The following is a 12,235-nucleotide window of genomic DNA, read 5'->3' as shown; positions in this document are numbered from 1 at the left end:
TTAAATTTAAAGATTATGGTCTGAGAGGGCGAAGTCCAGTCAATAAAAGGGTAGAAACCTACCTGTCTGTTTTCCCTTCTGGGTGCTTTTTTTCAATATACGGATTTCTCTTGGTTCTTATTCTCCCTGGGGCTTTCTCTTAGTTGTCATTTCACAGGGATGCAGAGAGAACAGAGCAGGGAGGACGGAAGGAGTTTGATCTGAGTGACGTGGTAGACAGAGGGAGGTGTACGAGCCAAGCCCCTGAGACAGGAAAGAGCATGGTACGTTCCAGCATATTCCAGAACAGAGAGGAAGTCTGTGGGCTTTGCGCTTGGAGAGTGCTGGGGAAGGGGTGAGAGAGAAAGCTGAAGTGTTGGGCACCCACGTTGTGGCGTCTAGCCCACATTAAACTTTCAGACCTTGTCTCTGGTCTGGGCTGTTACCGAAGCAGAGGAGGGCAGGATCCAACGTGCTTGCTTTTTTTCTTTTCCTCCCTTCCTTCCTCCCTCCCTTCCCTTCTTTTTTTAAACAAGTTCTCTTCATTTGAGATACGTGGACCTTGGACTGGAGAGGAACTGGAGCGAGGGAGAGTGATGGTGTCCAGGGACTAAGATAGCAGTCGTGGGAGTCGGGAGAAGTGGTAGGCGGTCCCAGAGCTCCCCGGGGGGTGGGGGGTGGGTAGAAGTCATAGGACACAGAGGCTGGCGATGGGGATGGAAGGAGTTCAGGCAGTGGACGGATGGATGACAGTGCTACCTACTGAAACGGGGGCCTCTGCGGGGGGGCCCTGGGGAGAGGTGATGAGTTCTGCTTTGGAGATGTTGAATTTGAGAGGCTGCTGGGACACCCTAGGGAAGTGATGGATAAGCAGGTAGATAAACAGGTCTGGCAAAAGCCGGCTGGAGGGTAAAATTTGGAAGTTCACCAGTTGCTGGCGTGCATCCAGGGGGGCAGAGGGGACGGAGGGTTGTAGAGTATCAGGACCAGAGGGAGCGGTGGGGTTTGTTAACGCCACTGAGATTTCAAGAGGAGATCACGTGTCCATCCTCTGGCTTCTCTGCTGAGCAGTTTTGTGGGGTGACAGGCAGTGGGCAGAGGCCACGTGGAGGGAACCGAGGGAGGGATGAGAGGTGGGGAAAGGGAAACAGCTGGGCTGCTTTCAGGTTTGATGCTCAGAGGGGTCACGAGAGCGGGAGCTGGGGCTGGAGACGAGTTTGGAGGGGATTTTGTGCATTTTTAACACGAGAGAGACATGAACATATTTACATGCTGGTGGGGAGGAATCGATTGAGGGCAGGAAGGACAGGGGGGTGGCCAGACCCCAAGGACAAGTGGGGCGACTGGCTTTGACTTTTCTAATATCACAGAAGGAAAAGACTGACCCAGGTTAGACTCGACGACACTGTGGCCTCACCTGCCCCTCAGGCCCCCAGAGGCCCCTTCATCACATCGGCCCACCCAGCTTCCGGGGAGTCTGGGATCCTGGTCATAAAAGATCCCGGCTCCCACTTCAAGGGTGCTCCGCATTCAACCCGAGAACATCCTTTATGTTTTAACAGAGTCAGTGACAAAGTAGAGGATCATGTCCAAGGTAGGGGCCCATTTTAGTGGAAGGACAGCTAGATAAAATAGGAACACTGTCTGAAAATGTTCCTCAGACCAGGGAGGGAACGGATGAGTTGCATTCTGTGCAACGTGCTGGGTTCTCAAGTTTCTCAGAATTAAGATTGGCACTTGTTGGCATCACTTTAACTGATGTCAAGTGTCGTGCATGTGTGCAGAGAGAGACAGTTTCTAGGTTTCAGGTTTCTATTTGCTGGCTTTTTCTGGGGGGAAAAGTACAGTGATTTGCAACAAGTGTAATTTTTTATTATGTTTTCTTAATTCATAAATTATTTTTTAGAACAATTTTAGGTTCCTAAAAAATGGAGCAGAAAATTCAGAGAGTGCTCATAGACACCACGGCCCGCACAGTACAGCCTGTCCCACCATCGACATCTCAGTGTGGTGCGTTGTTACAATCAGTGACCCTCCCCGACACCTCCTTAGCACCCAAACTCCATAGTTCACATCAGGGTTCATTCCTGCCGTTGTACGTTCTGTGGGTTTTGACAAATGTCCGAGGACACGCACCCCCCAGCGCAGTCGCCCACACAGCGGTTTCACTGCCCTGTGCTCCTCCTTGTCATGCCTTCCTCCCCTGTTTGTTTATTTGTGTGTTTGTTTGCAGTAATCTTAGCCCATGTAAACATAAAAATTAGTTTTTCAGTCTCTCCTTCTGAAGATTTTAGTAGAACCTTGATAACAGCTTTGTTTTGGTTCTGAGTACTTGCGTACCTAAAAGAAACATTCACTGACCTGGAATTATGACTTTGAAGCAATAAGGCATCTAATTCTGGCTTTATTCTTCCCTCTGTAAGTGTTCTCTGCCCCACGTTTTAAGCTGTCTGTCGTTAACATTTCGAGGAAGGCTTTTTTCTCCCTTCTTTGGGGAAAGGGGGATGAGGGATGGCCCGCTGAGGGGGCAGAGAGACCCGCCCTTGACCCGCCCCAATCCCCCCAGGGCAGCCGGCTGAGGTTGCGTTCTAGGCCTCTCCTGGGCTGGGCAGGGCGGGTTTCTATACTCAAAGGGCCAGCAGAGAAGCAGAGAAGCCCTGCTTCTTAAAGACGCTGGTGACAGTGTTTGCAGCAGGGGCCTTAAAAGACAAGGAAAGGTAGTTTGGAGATTAAGGGGTTAAAGTGTTAGTGTTCAGGGCTCTGCTTTTTCACTCCGGGCTGCTTTGTACAGAAAATATGTTGCTTTAAAGCCCAGGAAAACTGGTCATTGTAAATTCTGTGGTCCGAAAATTGTTGGGAAAAAAAATCCCCAAATATGTGGGGAGAATTGGACTGAAAATACCAGTTCTTCAGAGAAGGGCCCCCTGGGCTAACGCGAAGCTTCCTGGTTCCCGCGCTGTGTTCCCTGTCACCGAGGCTTCGCCCAGATCCCCTCGGTTACACGCCAGCGTCCCCTCTGGACGAGAACCAGGGTGAAATAGGAATCTCTTCTCCGACGTCGCAGTGCGCCGTTGTCGTGACTTTTGACGTCTCTGTTTGGCCAGAATTCGTATTTACCTAGTATTTTTCTATGGACTGTTTCACACTCATCCCAAGTGATAGTAATCACAGTGTCACAGGTTTGACGTGCTAGCTGTATTTTCTAGTGCTCACTGAAACAACTTAAAACTATTTAGAAACAAGAAGGCGCACATCCCCCCTGTTTGGAAACAGCCGTCGAGTCCACAGCCTCACAGAGCCCAAAGGACCCCCCAGATTCCCTGAGTCGATGCCCTGGAGTGGGTGGTTCAGCATGCGTGCCAGGCGTGGTCTCCCTCGTCCGGTTCCTCCCTGGCCCCCAGAAACGTCAGGGAAGGGCTGCTTCCTTGCTGGTTTCTGCTCATAGTCACCTAACACAATTTTGTGCATTCGTGGATTTTTTTCCCCCACTCAGAGGAAAATCCTCTTCTCCTCTTTGAGACTGGTCTCCTGCCTCCAGGATTGTGTAAACCGATGGCCCCACCCTGGGGGTGGAGCTTAGAGATACTGGGATCATTTGCATATTTCTCAACTACTCTTAAACACCTGCCACAGGTGCTGCGTGGGCTCTGGAAGGAGAGCTGCCCGTCAGACTGACAAGAGCTTCTATATTCTCAGGGGCGAGACAGACAAAAAGGGGAAATACAGGATATAGTAGTAAGAGTTGTACAGAACTGGAAACCCCAGGGACAGGACAGGTGGTTATGGGGACGTGGGGCTGCTTAGATGGGGCACAAAGGGGCCCACCCTGGGCACAGGGTTTCAGGCAGAGGAAACAGCTCGTGCCAAAGTTTGGGGAAATCATGGGGAAGTATCAAGTTATTTCTGGTTTGCAAGGCAGGGAATGAGGTGGAACAGTTGGTTGGACCTTACTGGAGGTGATGGGGAGTTAGGGACCCTGGCTTCCACAGAGTCCCATGTCCCAGAATTCATCACGGGACGCAAAGCAGATCACAAAGCGGACCAGAGCGCATGCGTTGCTGCAGTCTGTCTGAGGCCTGTGGCGGGTGACATAGCGTCTTAACTACATCTGATCTGTCAGGGATCCTCACCAGGGGCCCTGCCTGATGCATGGGGCTGTCTGTACCTCGCTTAGCACGAGGCCTGGCCCACTGGAGCATCAGGAAAGGCTATGCTAGCCACATCTTCCCCTGAACCCCTGAGGCCTTCTGGAAAGTCCTTATTGGTAGAAAGAGTTGCATTGTGAGACAAACCCAGATTTGAAAAGTCACTTGGGTAATTCTGCTCTTTGCCAGACTCCTCAAAGGAAGGCTCTGGAGACCAGCGGCTGGTATTGGCTGGGTTTTCTAGGAGAGGGATTTTTTAGGGAAATGAACTCTTTTGATATGCAGCGTTCTTTCCAGAGGACCTGCCTGGGTGGAATTTATCCAGGCAGTTCATATACGCGGGGAGAGCAAGGCATTTCATTAGGGGAAGAGTGAAAGCTGTGGCTCTGACAGATAAGTCTGGGAGGGCGTATGTGGTTCTGTGCCTTTAGATTCTTTTCTTAATTTAAAGAATGTTTTATAATTTAATACATGCATATTACATTTTTTAAATATGCCGTGAAAAATCACCTTGCCTCCTACTCCTGACTTTCAGTTCCCCACTTTCCTCCCTAGAGAGAACCGCTGGTACGTTTTCTTACAAATTCGTATGATTCAAACGTTTCATGTGCACATTTAGACAGACTGCATATGCACCCCATGTGAGTTTTGAAAGGTGGTTCTTTCCTGAGTGTTTGGAAGTAGAGTGGCTACTCAAAGGTTAGGAAGAAAAATCAGACGAGGTAGAAAGATGGTAGAGTCATGTCATTGGGATATTGATTCCTGAGCATGAGTGAATTTGGGGGTTCACATAAACAGTACAAATTATTGCGCAGGGGAAAAATTAAAATCATATGTGTAGTTCAGTGGAGTTAATTCTATCTGTAGAGACAGATTGTGTGAAAAATAAAATAGGACCTTGAATGTTCCGGTTATGCATATTCTAGGGGAATCTTTTGCAGTCTTTTCTTCTGTCTCTCAGCAAAGGCTGAGAGGGACTGGCGTGCTTGTGAGCACTTCATCTTGGCCCCCGAGCAGCCAGTGTGGTCCACGAGAAAGCACGGACGTGGGCCTGGGAGCTGTTCCCAGAGACCTGCAGGTGCCCACCATCCCTGCCCCCAGCTGGAAAGCAGGCTGTTCGTGCAGGTGAGGGCCAGCGTCCTAGTCCAGTCCTTAGGGTGAGCACCTCATCTGGTGGTAGCTCTTCGATGCACCTCCTGAGCTGGGCAGCAGGAGATACCACAGTTGGTGACCTCAGGGCATTTGCATTAGAAGCCAGCAGGGTAACAGTTGAGAAGCTCACAGGTTCCCTGCCCCTCAGTGTTGTGTCCAGGGCAGCTCCTGAGCAATGAAACCCCTTGTAAGGAAACCTGTTTAACTCAGTGTTTCCCAAACTGGTTGACCATTAACTCACCATCTTCCCCTACCTGGTGATACCTAGCACTACAACTTCTCGTAGCATTTTGGAAAACATCACCAGGGAAAAATCTAATTTTTTTTGCAACTTTAAAAAATGCATCTCTCTGTGTTTATTTGTACTATTTAAAATAATTTTAGCTCTGATCATTTAGAAACTGCAAGTTTCTACCCACATGACTGTCAGCCACCAATACTGCTTTCAGCTTCAAGGAGCAGCGTACAAGCACTTACTGGAGATGCTTGAAATCTGCCTTAGTTCTCAACCACTTCCTGGCTTTGTATCTGGTCAGATTCCTTAACCTCTGTAAACCTCAGTTTCTCTGAAAATGGTGGTCTATTAATTCTTATTTTAGGGTCATTGCAGACACTCAATGAGTTGACTCACGTAAAACACGTGGCACATAGTAAGCGCTCAGAAAACACTTTTTTATTCGTGAGCTGCACGCAGATTGGCTGTTCAACAGAGTCTGTAGACTCTTGTCTGGGGCATAGATGCCATCAAGATTTGATTAAACTTGAGAAAATTATAGTTGAGTTTTCTAGGGCTGCCGTAAATGACTTAAACAACAGAAATGTGTTATCTCAGTCCTGGAGGCCAGGAGGGTGTCAGCAGGTTTGGTTCCTTCCCCGGGCTGTGAGGGGGAGTCTGTTGCATCATGTCCCCTGGCTTCCGGTGGTTTGCTGGCAACCTCTAGTGTTCCTTGGCTTGCAGTCACGGCACCCCTGTCTCTGTCTTCACATCCCTGTGGGGTTCTGCCTGTGTGCTCATCTGTGTTCAAGTTTCCTCTTTTTCTAAGGACACCAGTCCTACTGGATTAGGGCCCACCCTAACCTGCAGTGTGACCTCATCGAAACACATCACACCTTCAATGACCCTATTTCCAAATAAGGTCACCTTCTCAGGTCCTGGGGGTTGGGACTCGGACATAGGAGTATTTGGGGGAACACAGTTCAACCCACAACACCGATAATGTGGTCAATCCCACTAAGAACATATACGAGAAAAGAGATCTGGTTTAATATTCAGTTCTGGGATTTTGTACTAGTTTTTTGTTTTTCTTGGGATAGCTTTTTTTTTTTTTTTTTTTACCCCCAGTCACCTTTATTAAGGTTGAATTACATACAACAAAATGCATCCATTTGAAGCGTACAGTTCGGTAAATTTTGACAAGTGTGTATGCCTATGTAACCACCACCCCAGTCAAGATACAGATCATTTCCATCATCCTGGAAAGTCTCCTCCTTTCCCACCCTAGTCGGCCCCCTGCCATAGCCCGGTCCCTAGGCACTCACTCCTGGTTTGCTTCCTGCCCCTGTGGATTAGTTATAGTTGTGCCTTTTCTAGCATTTCATATAAATGAAATTTTACAGTATGTACATATATTCTTCCGTGCTGGCTTTTTTGCTTGTGTCTGCTTTTAAAGTGAACCATGATTCCACAGGAATCTAGAAGCTTTTCATAACTATAAATCCAGCCCTTAGAATCCTGTAGCCAGATGGAGTGCAGTTTTGACAGATCTTTTAAAAAACATTGATTATTTCCTAATTATGCCTGTGGTCCTGTATTAGATACCTGATGCTCCCATGAAACCCTCAGATCAGCCTTGTGAGGTAAGTTTTCTTTTCTTCATTTATAAAAGAGGCAATTTCTTAGGGCATTTTGTGGGGTTTTTGTTTGTTTTGTCTTTGATTAACTGCTACCTGGAAAATGTGTTTAGTTGAGAGGAGTTGAGCATCAGAATGTTGGAATATGGCTGTAATGGTATTTTAGTGAAGTGTCACAAGTTCTTTGTAAAGATTAAACAAGACAGAGCGATTTAAGTGTAGAGTGTAAAGCCTGGCACACTTGGGGCCAGGGCCCCCCAAGTGCTACTTGTCACTCTGGTTCTTAATGGGCTCGGGCTGTCCCAGCTGGAGCCCCTCTGTGATAACCCAGGCCCACACTGTTCACCCTTTAGGGTCCCGGAAGGGCTCCCCTCCTCCAGGGAGGGGTGGGTCTGGCAGAGGGAGGGTGGTCCTCTCCTCCCCTTCCCCTCCAGCAGCACTGCCTTTTTCTGCTTTTCAACTGCAACTAAAGTGTAAGCTTTCTTCTGAAAAGTAGAGGTTCCCTGTGAACAAATGAGGGTGCTCCCCTGAAGCTCCAGCCTCCTCATTTGGGCAGGAGAAGGCTTTGTGACTTTGGGCAGCAGGAACACTCGAACCCAGCTCTCCAGACTTCCAGCCTGTAGATAACTAAAACAGGGGCGATGCCAGCCCGGCACTGAGATGTCGTGATGTTGTGCGAGTTCAGAACAGGGACTGCCTTATCCATCTCAGCATTACAGGGCCAGCCAGGATGGAGTAAATGGTTACAGGCATGTATATGGAAAGTTACCCATCTTGCTCATCTTACTCCTTGTCTGGGACATATTAAACATTTTAGAACTGAAATATGGAACTGGTTGGCACCATCTTTTCAGCAGTTATTTTTATTTTTGTTTTTTTAGTTCTAATTTGTCCTATTTTCCTCATTCCTTGCCCTTCATATCCCATTTGAAATAACGTGTGAATTAAGGTCAATTAGCTTGTGTGTTGACATCTACCTCCAACAAAATCTCCGAATTATCTTCATGTCTATCTTGAAGAGGTAGTAATTTCAGCTCAAGTGGCAATTCCAAAGCAAAGAATTATACTTAATAACCTTCACGGGGGTATGTGAGGTCTTCTGTTGTGGCGCCTGAACAAACATTCTTCGTCATCAGTAATTTCGGTGGGCTCTCATGTGACCTCCACGTGGCACCACAAGGTGACACAGGGCTCCAGCTCTCTCCGGGGAGACGGCAGAGGGAAGAGAGCTGGCACCGATGCCAGGCGCACTGGGCGCTTCCCAGCCGTGGACCCAGAGCAAGGCCTCGAGCCTCAGTTTCCCTTTTTTGGGAAACAGTCACAAACTAGCTCTTTTCCAGCCCGGAGTTCATTTGCTATTTATTATCAAGATATTGATATGCAAATTGTGCTTTAGAGCCGCGAGCACAAGCATGGTCCCGTGTTGTGGAATTGACATTAATTTCGCTAGGCGTCCGTCAGAGTTGGTGAGGACATACTCATGCTAACTGGAACAGGTACAGTGAGTAGGCTCCTGCTGGAGGTGTCTCAGTAAGACTGAACTGAGTTGATTTTGACGCTGCTTTTCAGATTTTTCGGTTTACAGTAACAATTGGCAGCAATTGGCTCCAAGTGTATAGACTTTTACCTGAAACAGCCATAGTTCCGCTCCACGATTTTTTTTTCACATTTCAAGTATGCTGATTTCTTACCTCCTCTTGTCTCCTTCATCCAACTAAATACCTTAGTGCAACCGAATATAGCTTTAGAGAGAGAAGTGGTAATCACTGCTTAATTTAATTTCCATATTCCAACTACGTGCAACAGGATATATCAAGCACATTATTAGCAGATAAAATAATTCCAGTGATGGAATTTATTTTGAGTCTTTGTGGCTGTAAATGGTTGTGTGACTATTAAGAGATCATCTCCCTAAATGGTGATAAACAGGCCAGAAAGTTAAGTGTCGCGATGACTAACTTCATTTGATTACCTTTTAGTTTAGGATTTCCCTTAGAGGGCCAGCGTGTTTTTTAAATGTAAAGATTTAGAATATCTATTTGTTTTAACACGGCACTTCCCCAAACTATACTGGACTGACTGACAAACCACTCTGTGCCTCAGTTTCCCCAAAGCAGTTGATATTTTAACCTCACTCTCGTGTCAGACTCATCTTCCCCTTATTTGTCTTACAAAGGGGAGGCACGCTCTCTGTTTCTGAGGGTACGTCCATCCACGTGGACATCCTCCAGGCTGTGGCTGACTAAGACCCTTAGCAGAGTTCGACGTTCCTGAAGACGTGGGAAAAGCAGTACTTGGGGATTTAACGTCATTGTGAAAGTCAGGCAAGTTTTCGTTCACCTGCTGTCTTCACTGAGCTTGAAGTTGTACTTAAACCGATTTGAGAATAAAGTAGTAAAAGTAACAAAGTAGTAAAAAAAAAAAAAATAAAAATAAAAGTAGGGAAAAAAAGGAATGTACTGCTTATTATTCTTGGGAGTTAATGACATCAGAAGTTCATTGATAGACGTTAACGTATATTGGATAATATATATATTCTCTTTTCTCGGTAGGAAAGATAACGAGTCTCTTGGTGTTTGTGTAGTGTACAGCACAGTGTAAAGTAAGCTGGGACCTCGCAGCCAGTTCAGAACTCCTGGAAAAAGGACTAGGAACGGTTGTAGGAGCGACCGATGTATGGATGGGTATTTTGTGAGTATCTCTTAACAATAATCATCAAATCCTTTACAAATAGCAGTTATCATCTGTAAAATTTTTAAAACCATCGTTGAAAATAATAGCTTACCAAAAAATAGCTTACAGTAGGGAGGGTACAGATCAGTGGTGGAGCACATGCTTAGCATGCATGAGGTCCTGGGTTCTATCCCCAGTACCTCTGTTAAAAAAAGAAGAGCTTACATTCTTTTTAAGGTTATACTCCAGGCACTGGATAAGTGCTTTTCATAACCTGTCTACTCTTTTACATGAATTATTGAATTTCCACGATAATCATGAAAAGAATTATTATTACCTTCTTAAAGATGGGGAAACTGAGGCACAGAGTGGTTAGATCACACAGGCGGCACGTGATGGAGGCAGGACTGAAGCCCAGCGCTCTGGCCCTGCAGCTCTCCCGTCCGTTCTGCCTCTGTCTACCATTGCTGATGTGTTGGGGATACTTTTCCAAATAGAATTATAAAGAGTAGCTGTCCGTTCGTAAGATTATACCATAAAATATTTCACTTCATTTAAAAATGTTATGCTTTTATTACCAAGTAAACGTCCGCCTGAGTTAGTCAGAACGTTTCTCACGGCCTCTGTGTGTAAATAACGTGCAGCTGTATCTTGCTCTATTCCGTTTCCTGGAGCGTTCTGCCTGTTCCAGCCCTGGGTTAGTGTTTTGTTTCTCTTTCTGCTCTTAGTCTCTATACAAATTCTCTCTCAAGTGCTTTCTTGTACCTTGCATGGTTAGTGGAGAGAAGAGAGGGAAGCCTCTGTGAAGGGAGATGGAAGATGGGGAGCCGTGGTGCACCCAGCTCTCAGTCTTTCCTGGAATTCAGTACTCAGTGATTCAGATACTCAGTTTTATTAGTACCCCGTCAGTGCCAGGCTCGGTGCTATGACTGTGAGCGAAACCCTGCTCCGGTCTCCGCGGACTCTGCAGTCTGGCTGAGTTCCAGGGGTGACGCTGAGCACATCGCATTTGTGAAACTCTTCACCCCAGACTGGGACTTGGTGGCATTTGACTCTCTTCTCTGGTCCGGCCTGCCCCACCCCACCCTGAGTCGGGACCTTGGAACTGCAGGGGCCCAGGGTCAGCCCCCAGGGCAACTGGCCACCGTGTCATTTTATGTAAACCTCAGCAGTACCGCCGCTGCGCACGCCCTGCTCCTCCGAACGTGGACTGCTCGCTGCGGGGGTTCCTCCCCGCGCAGTGTTTTTATGGCAGCGGCAGGCTTCTGTCTTCTCGGGCAGTATTATGCCTCTACGTTTCCCCCCACATCCCTGTTGCCTCATTCGTGTTTGATTTTTTCCTTAATTGGCATTTGTGCCTATTAACACCACGAGACGGTGGGTTTTGTTTTTTTTCTTTTTTATTTGATGGATGGGATGGGTCAATAACAAGTCAAAAAGCGTTTGAGGGCCACTGCCCTCAGGGAGAAATCACTGAGGTCACTGACTGGAAGACCATCGGTGCTCTCAATTATGGAGCCTTGTGGACTTGCTTCATCACCATCTGTACTGTTTATTCATTTTCCACTCTGTGCAAAAATTAAAAAGTATTTCATTAGGTGCTGTGGGGAGTTGGTAGGAGAAATAACTGGGCAGTGCTTACCCCCCTGACTTCGTTCTGCTTGTGACTGTAGGCTTGCATAGGTGCCTGTGATCTTCCGTCGTCCGGGCTAGAACTGTTGACCTGGGAGCTCATTTATCGGGTGACTTTCCATCAGCATCAAGCATCTATTTACATGGTTCTCCAAAAACTAGTCTTCGTCCCCACGATCTTCAGAAGGAAGCAGTACAGAGAGGGGTCATTCAGCTTGGTTATCTAGGAGGCCACAGCAAATTGCAAGACCCAGAGAACCCTTTAAACCCTCCCCACGGAGCTCTCTCATGGGTCCCCACTTAGAGAGATCGGGTGAGATTCTACAGCAGACTGAACAAGAGGACCTGTGGGCCACAGCCGGGCGTTAGAAACTGATCTCCTGAGTACATAAGTGGGCAGGTGGTTGGGGAGTGAGAAGATAAAGCTAGTCCGATCCACTCCACTCCCCCAGCACGCACTCTTTTCCTCTGTCTCTTCCTGTCTCTCCTGAATTTCCCTTTCCATCAGCTTCTCTTCCCGTCTCTCTCCCACATCACTGGCCTTTTCTCCCTTCCTGCCCCTCTTCCATCCCTTCTTCTTAGGCTCTGTTTTCAGGCTATTTTCTGTCCTTTTCCTGCTGCCCTAGTAGCGACCACTTTTCCCCTTAGATGAAATTTCATTACCCACCCCCAGCATTGTTGTGGCATTATATAACTATGTCTTGTGGTTAAATAACCAGTTAATAAAATTAAGCCGGGGCTTTTAAGACTACCAAAGACATTCTGCGGCACATTTTGCTTCCTTACGTGGAAATGCTCCAGTG

General features: G+C 47.2%; 1 protein-coding gene across 6 annotated transcripts in view; it reads left to right on the top strand.

The window, feature by feature from the left end:
* Positions 1-12,235, top strand: part of KCTD1 (potassium channel tetramerization domain containing 1) — a 158,202-nt gene that overhangs the window by 93,283 nt on the left and 52,684 nt on the right. The window contains exons 2-3 of one of the 6 annotated variants that reach the window (XM_074352190.1): positions 9,304-9,451; positions 9,712-9,818. The exons of 4 other annotated variants lie outside the window; for them this stretch is intronic. In XM_074352190.1, coding sequence (XP_074208291.1) covers positions 9,804-9,818 — 15 coding nt within the window. In that variant the 5' untranslated portion in view covers positions 9,304-9,451; positions 9,712-9,803. Of the gene's footprint in view, positions 1-9,303; positions 9,452-9,679; positions 9,819-12,235 lie in introns of all 6 variants that reach the window. One more of the 6 variants, XM_074352188.1, reaches the window with a different exon arrangement.

Source organism: Camelus bactrianus, chromosome 24 (assembly GCF_048773025.1).
Source record: "Camelus bactrianus isolate YW-2024 breed Bactrian camel chromosome 24, ASM4877302v1, whole genome shotgun sequence".
In the NCBI taxonomy this organism is placed as follows: domain Eukaryota; kingdom Metazoa; phylum Chordata; class Mammalia; order Artiodactyla; family Camelidae; genus Camelus; species Camelus bactrianus.
This window is presented reverse-complemented; position numbering and strand designations above follow the sequence as displayed.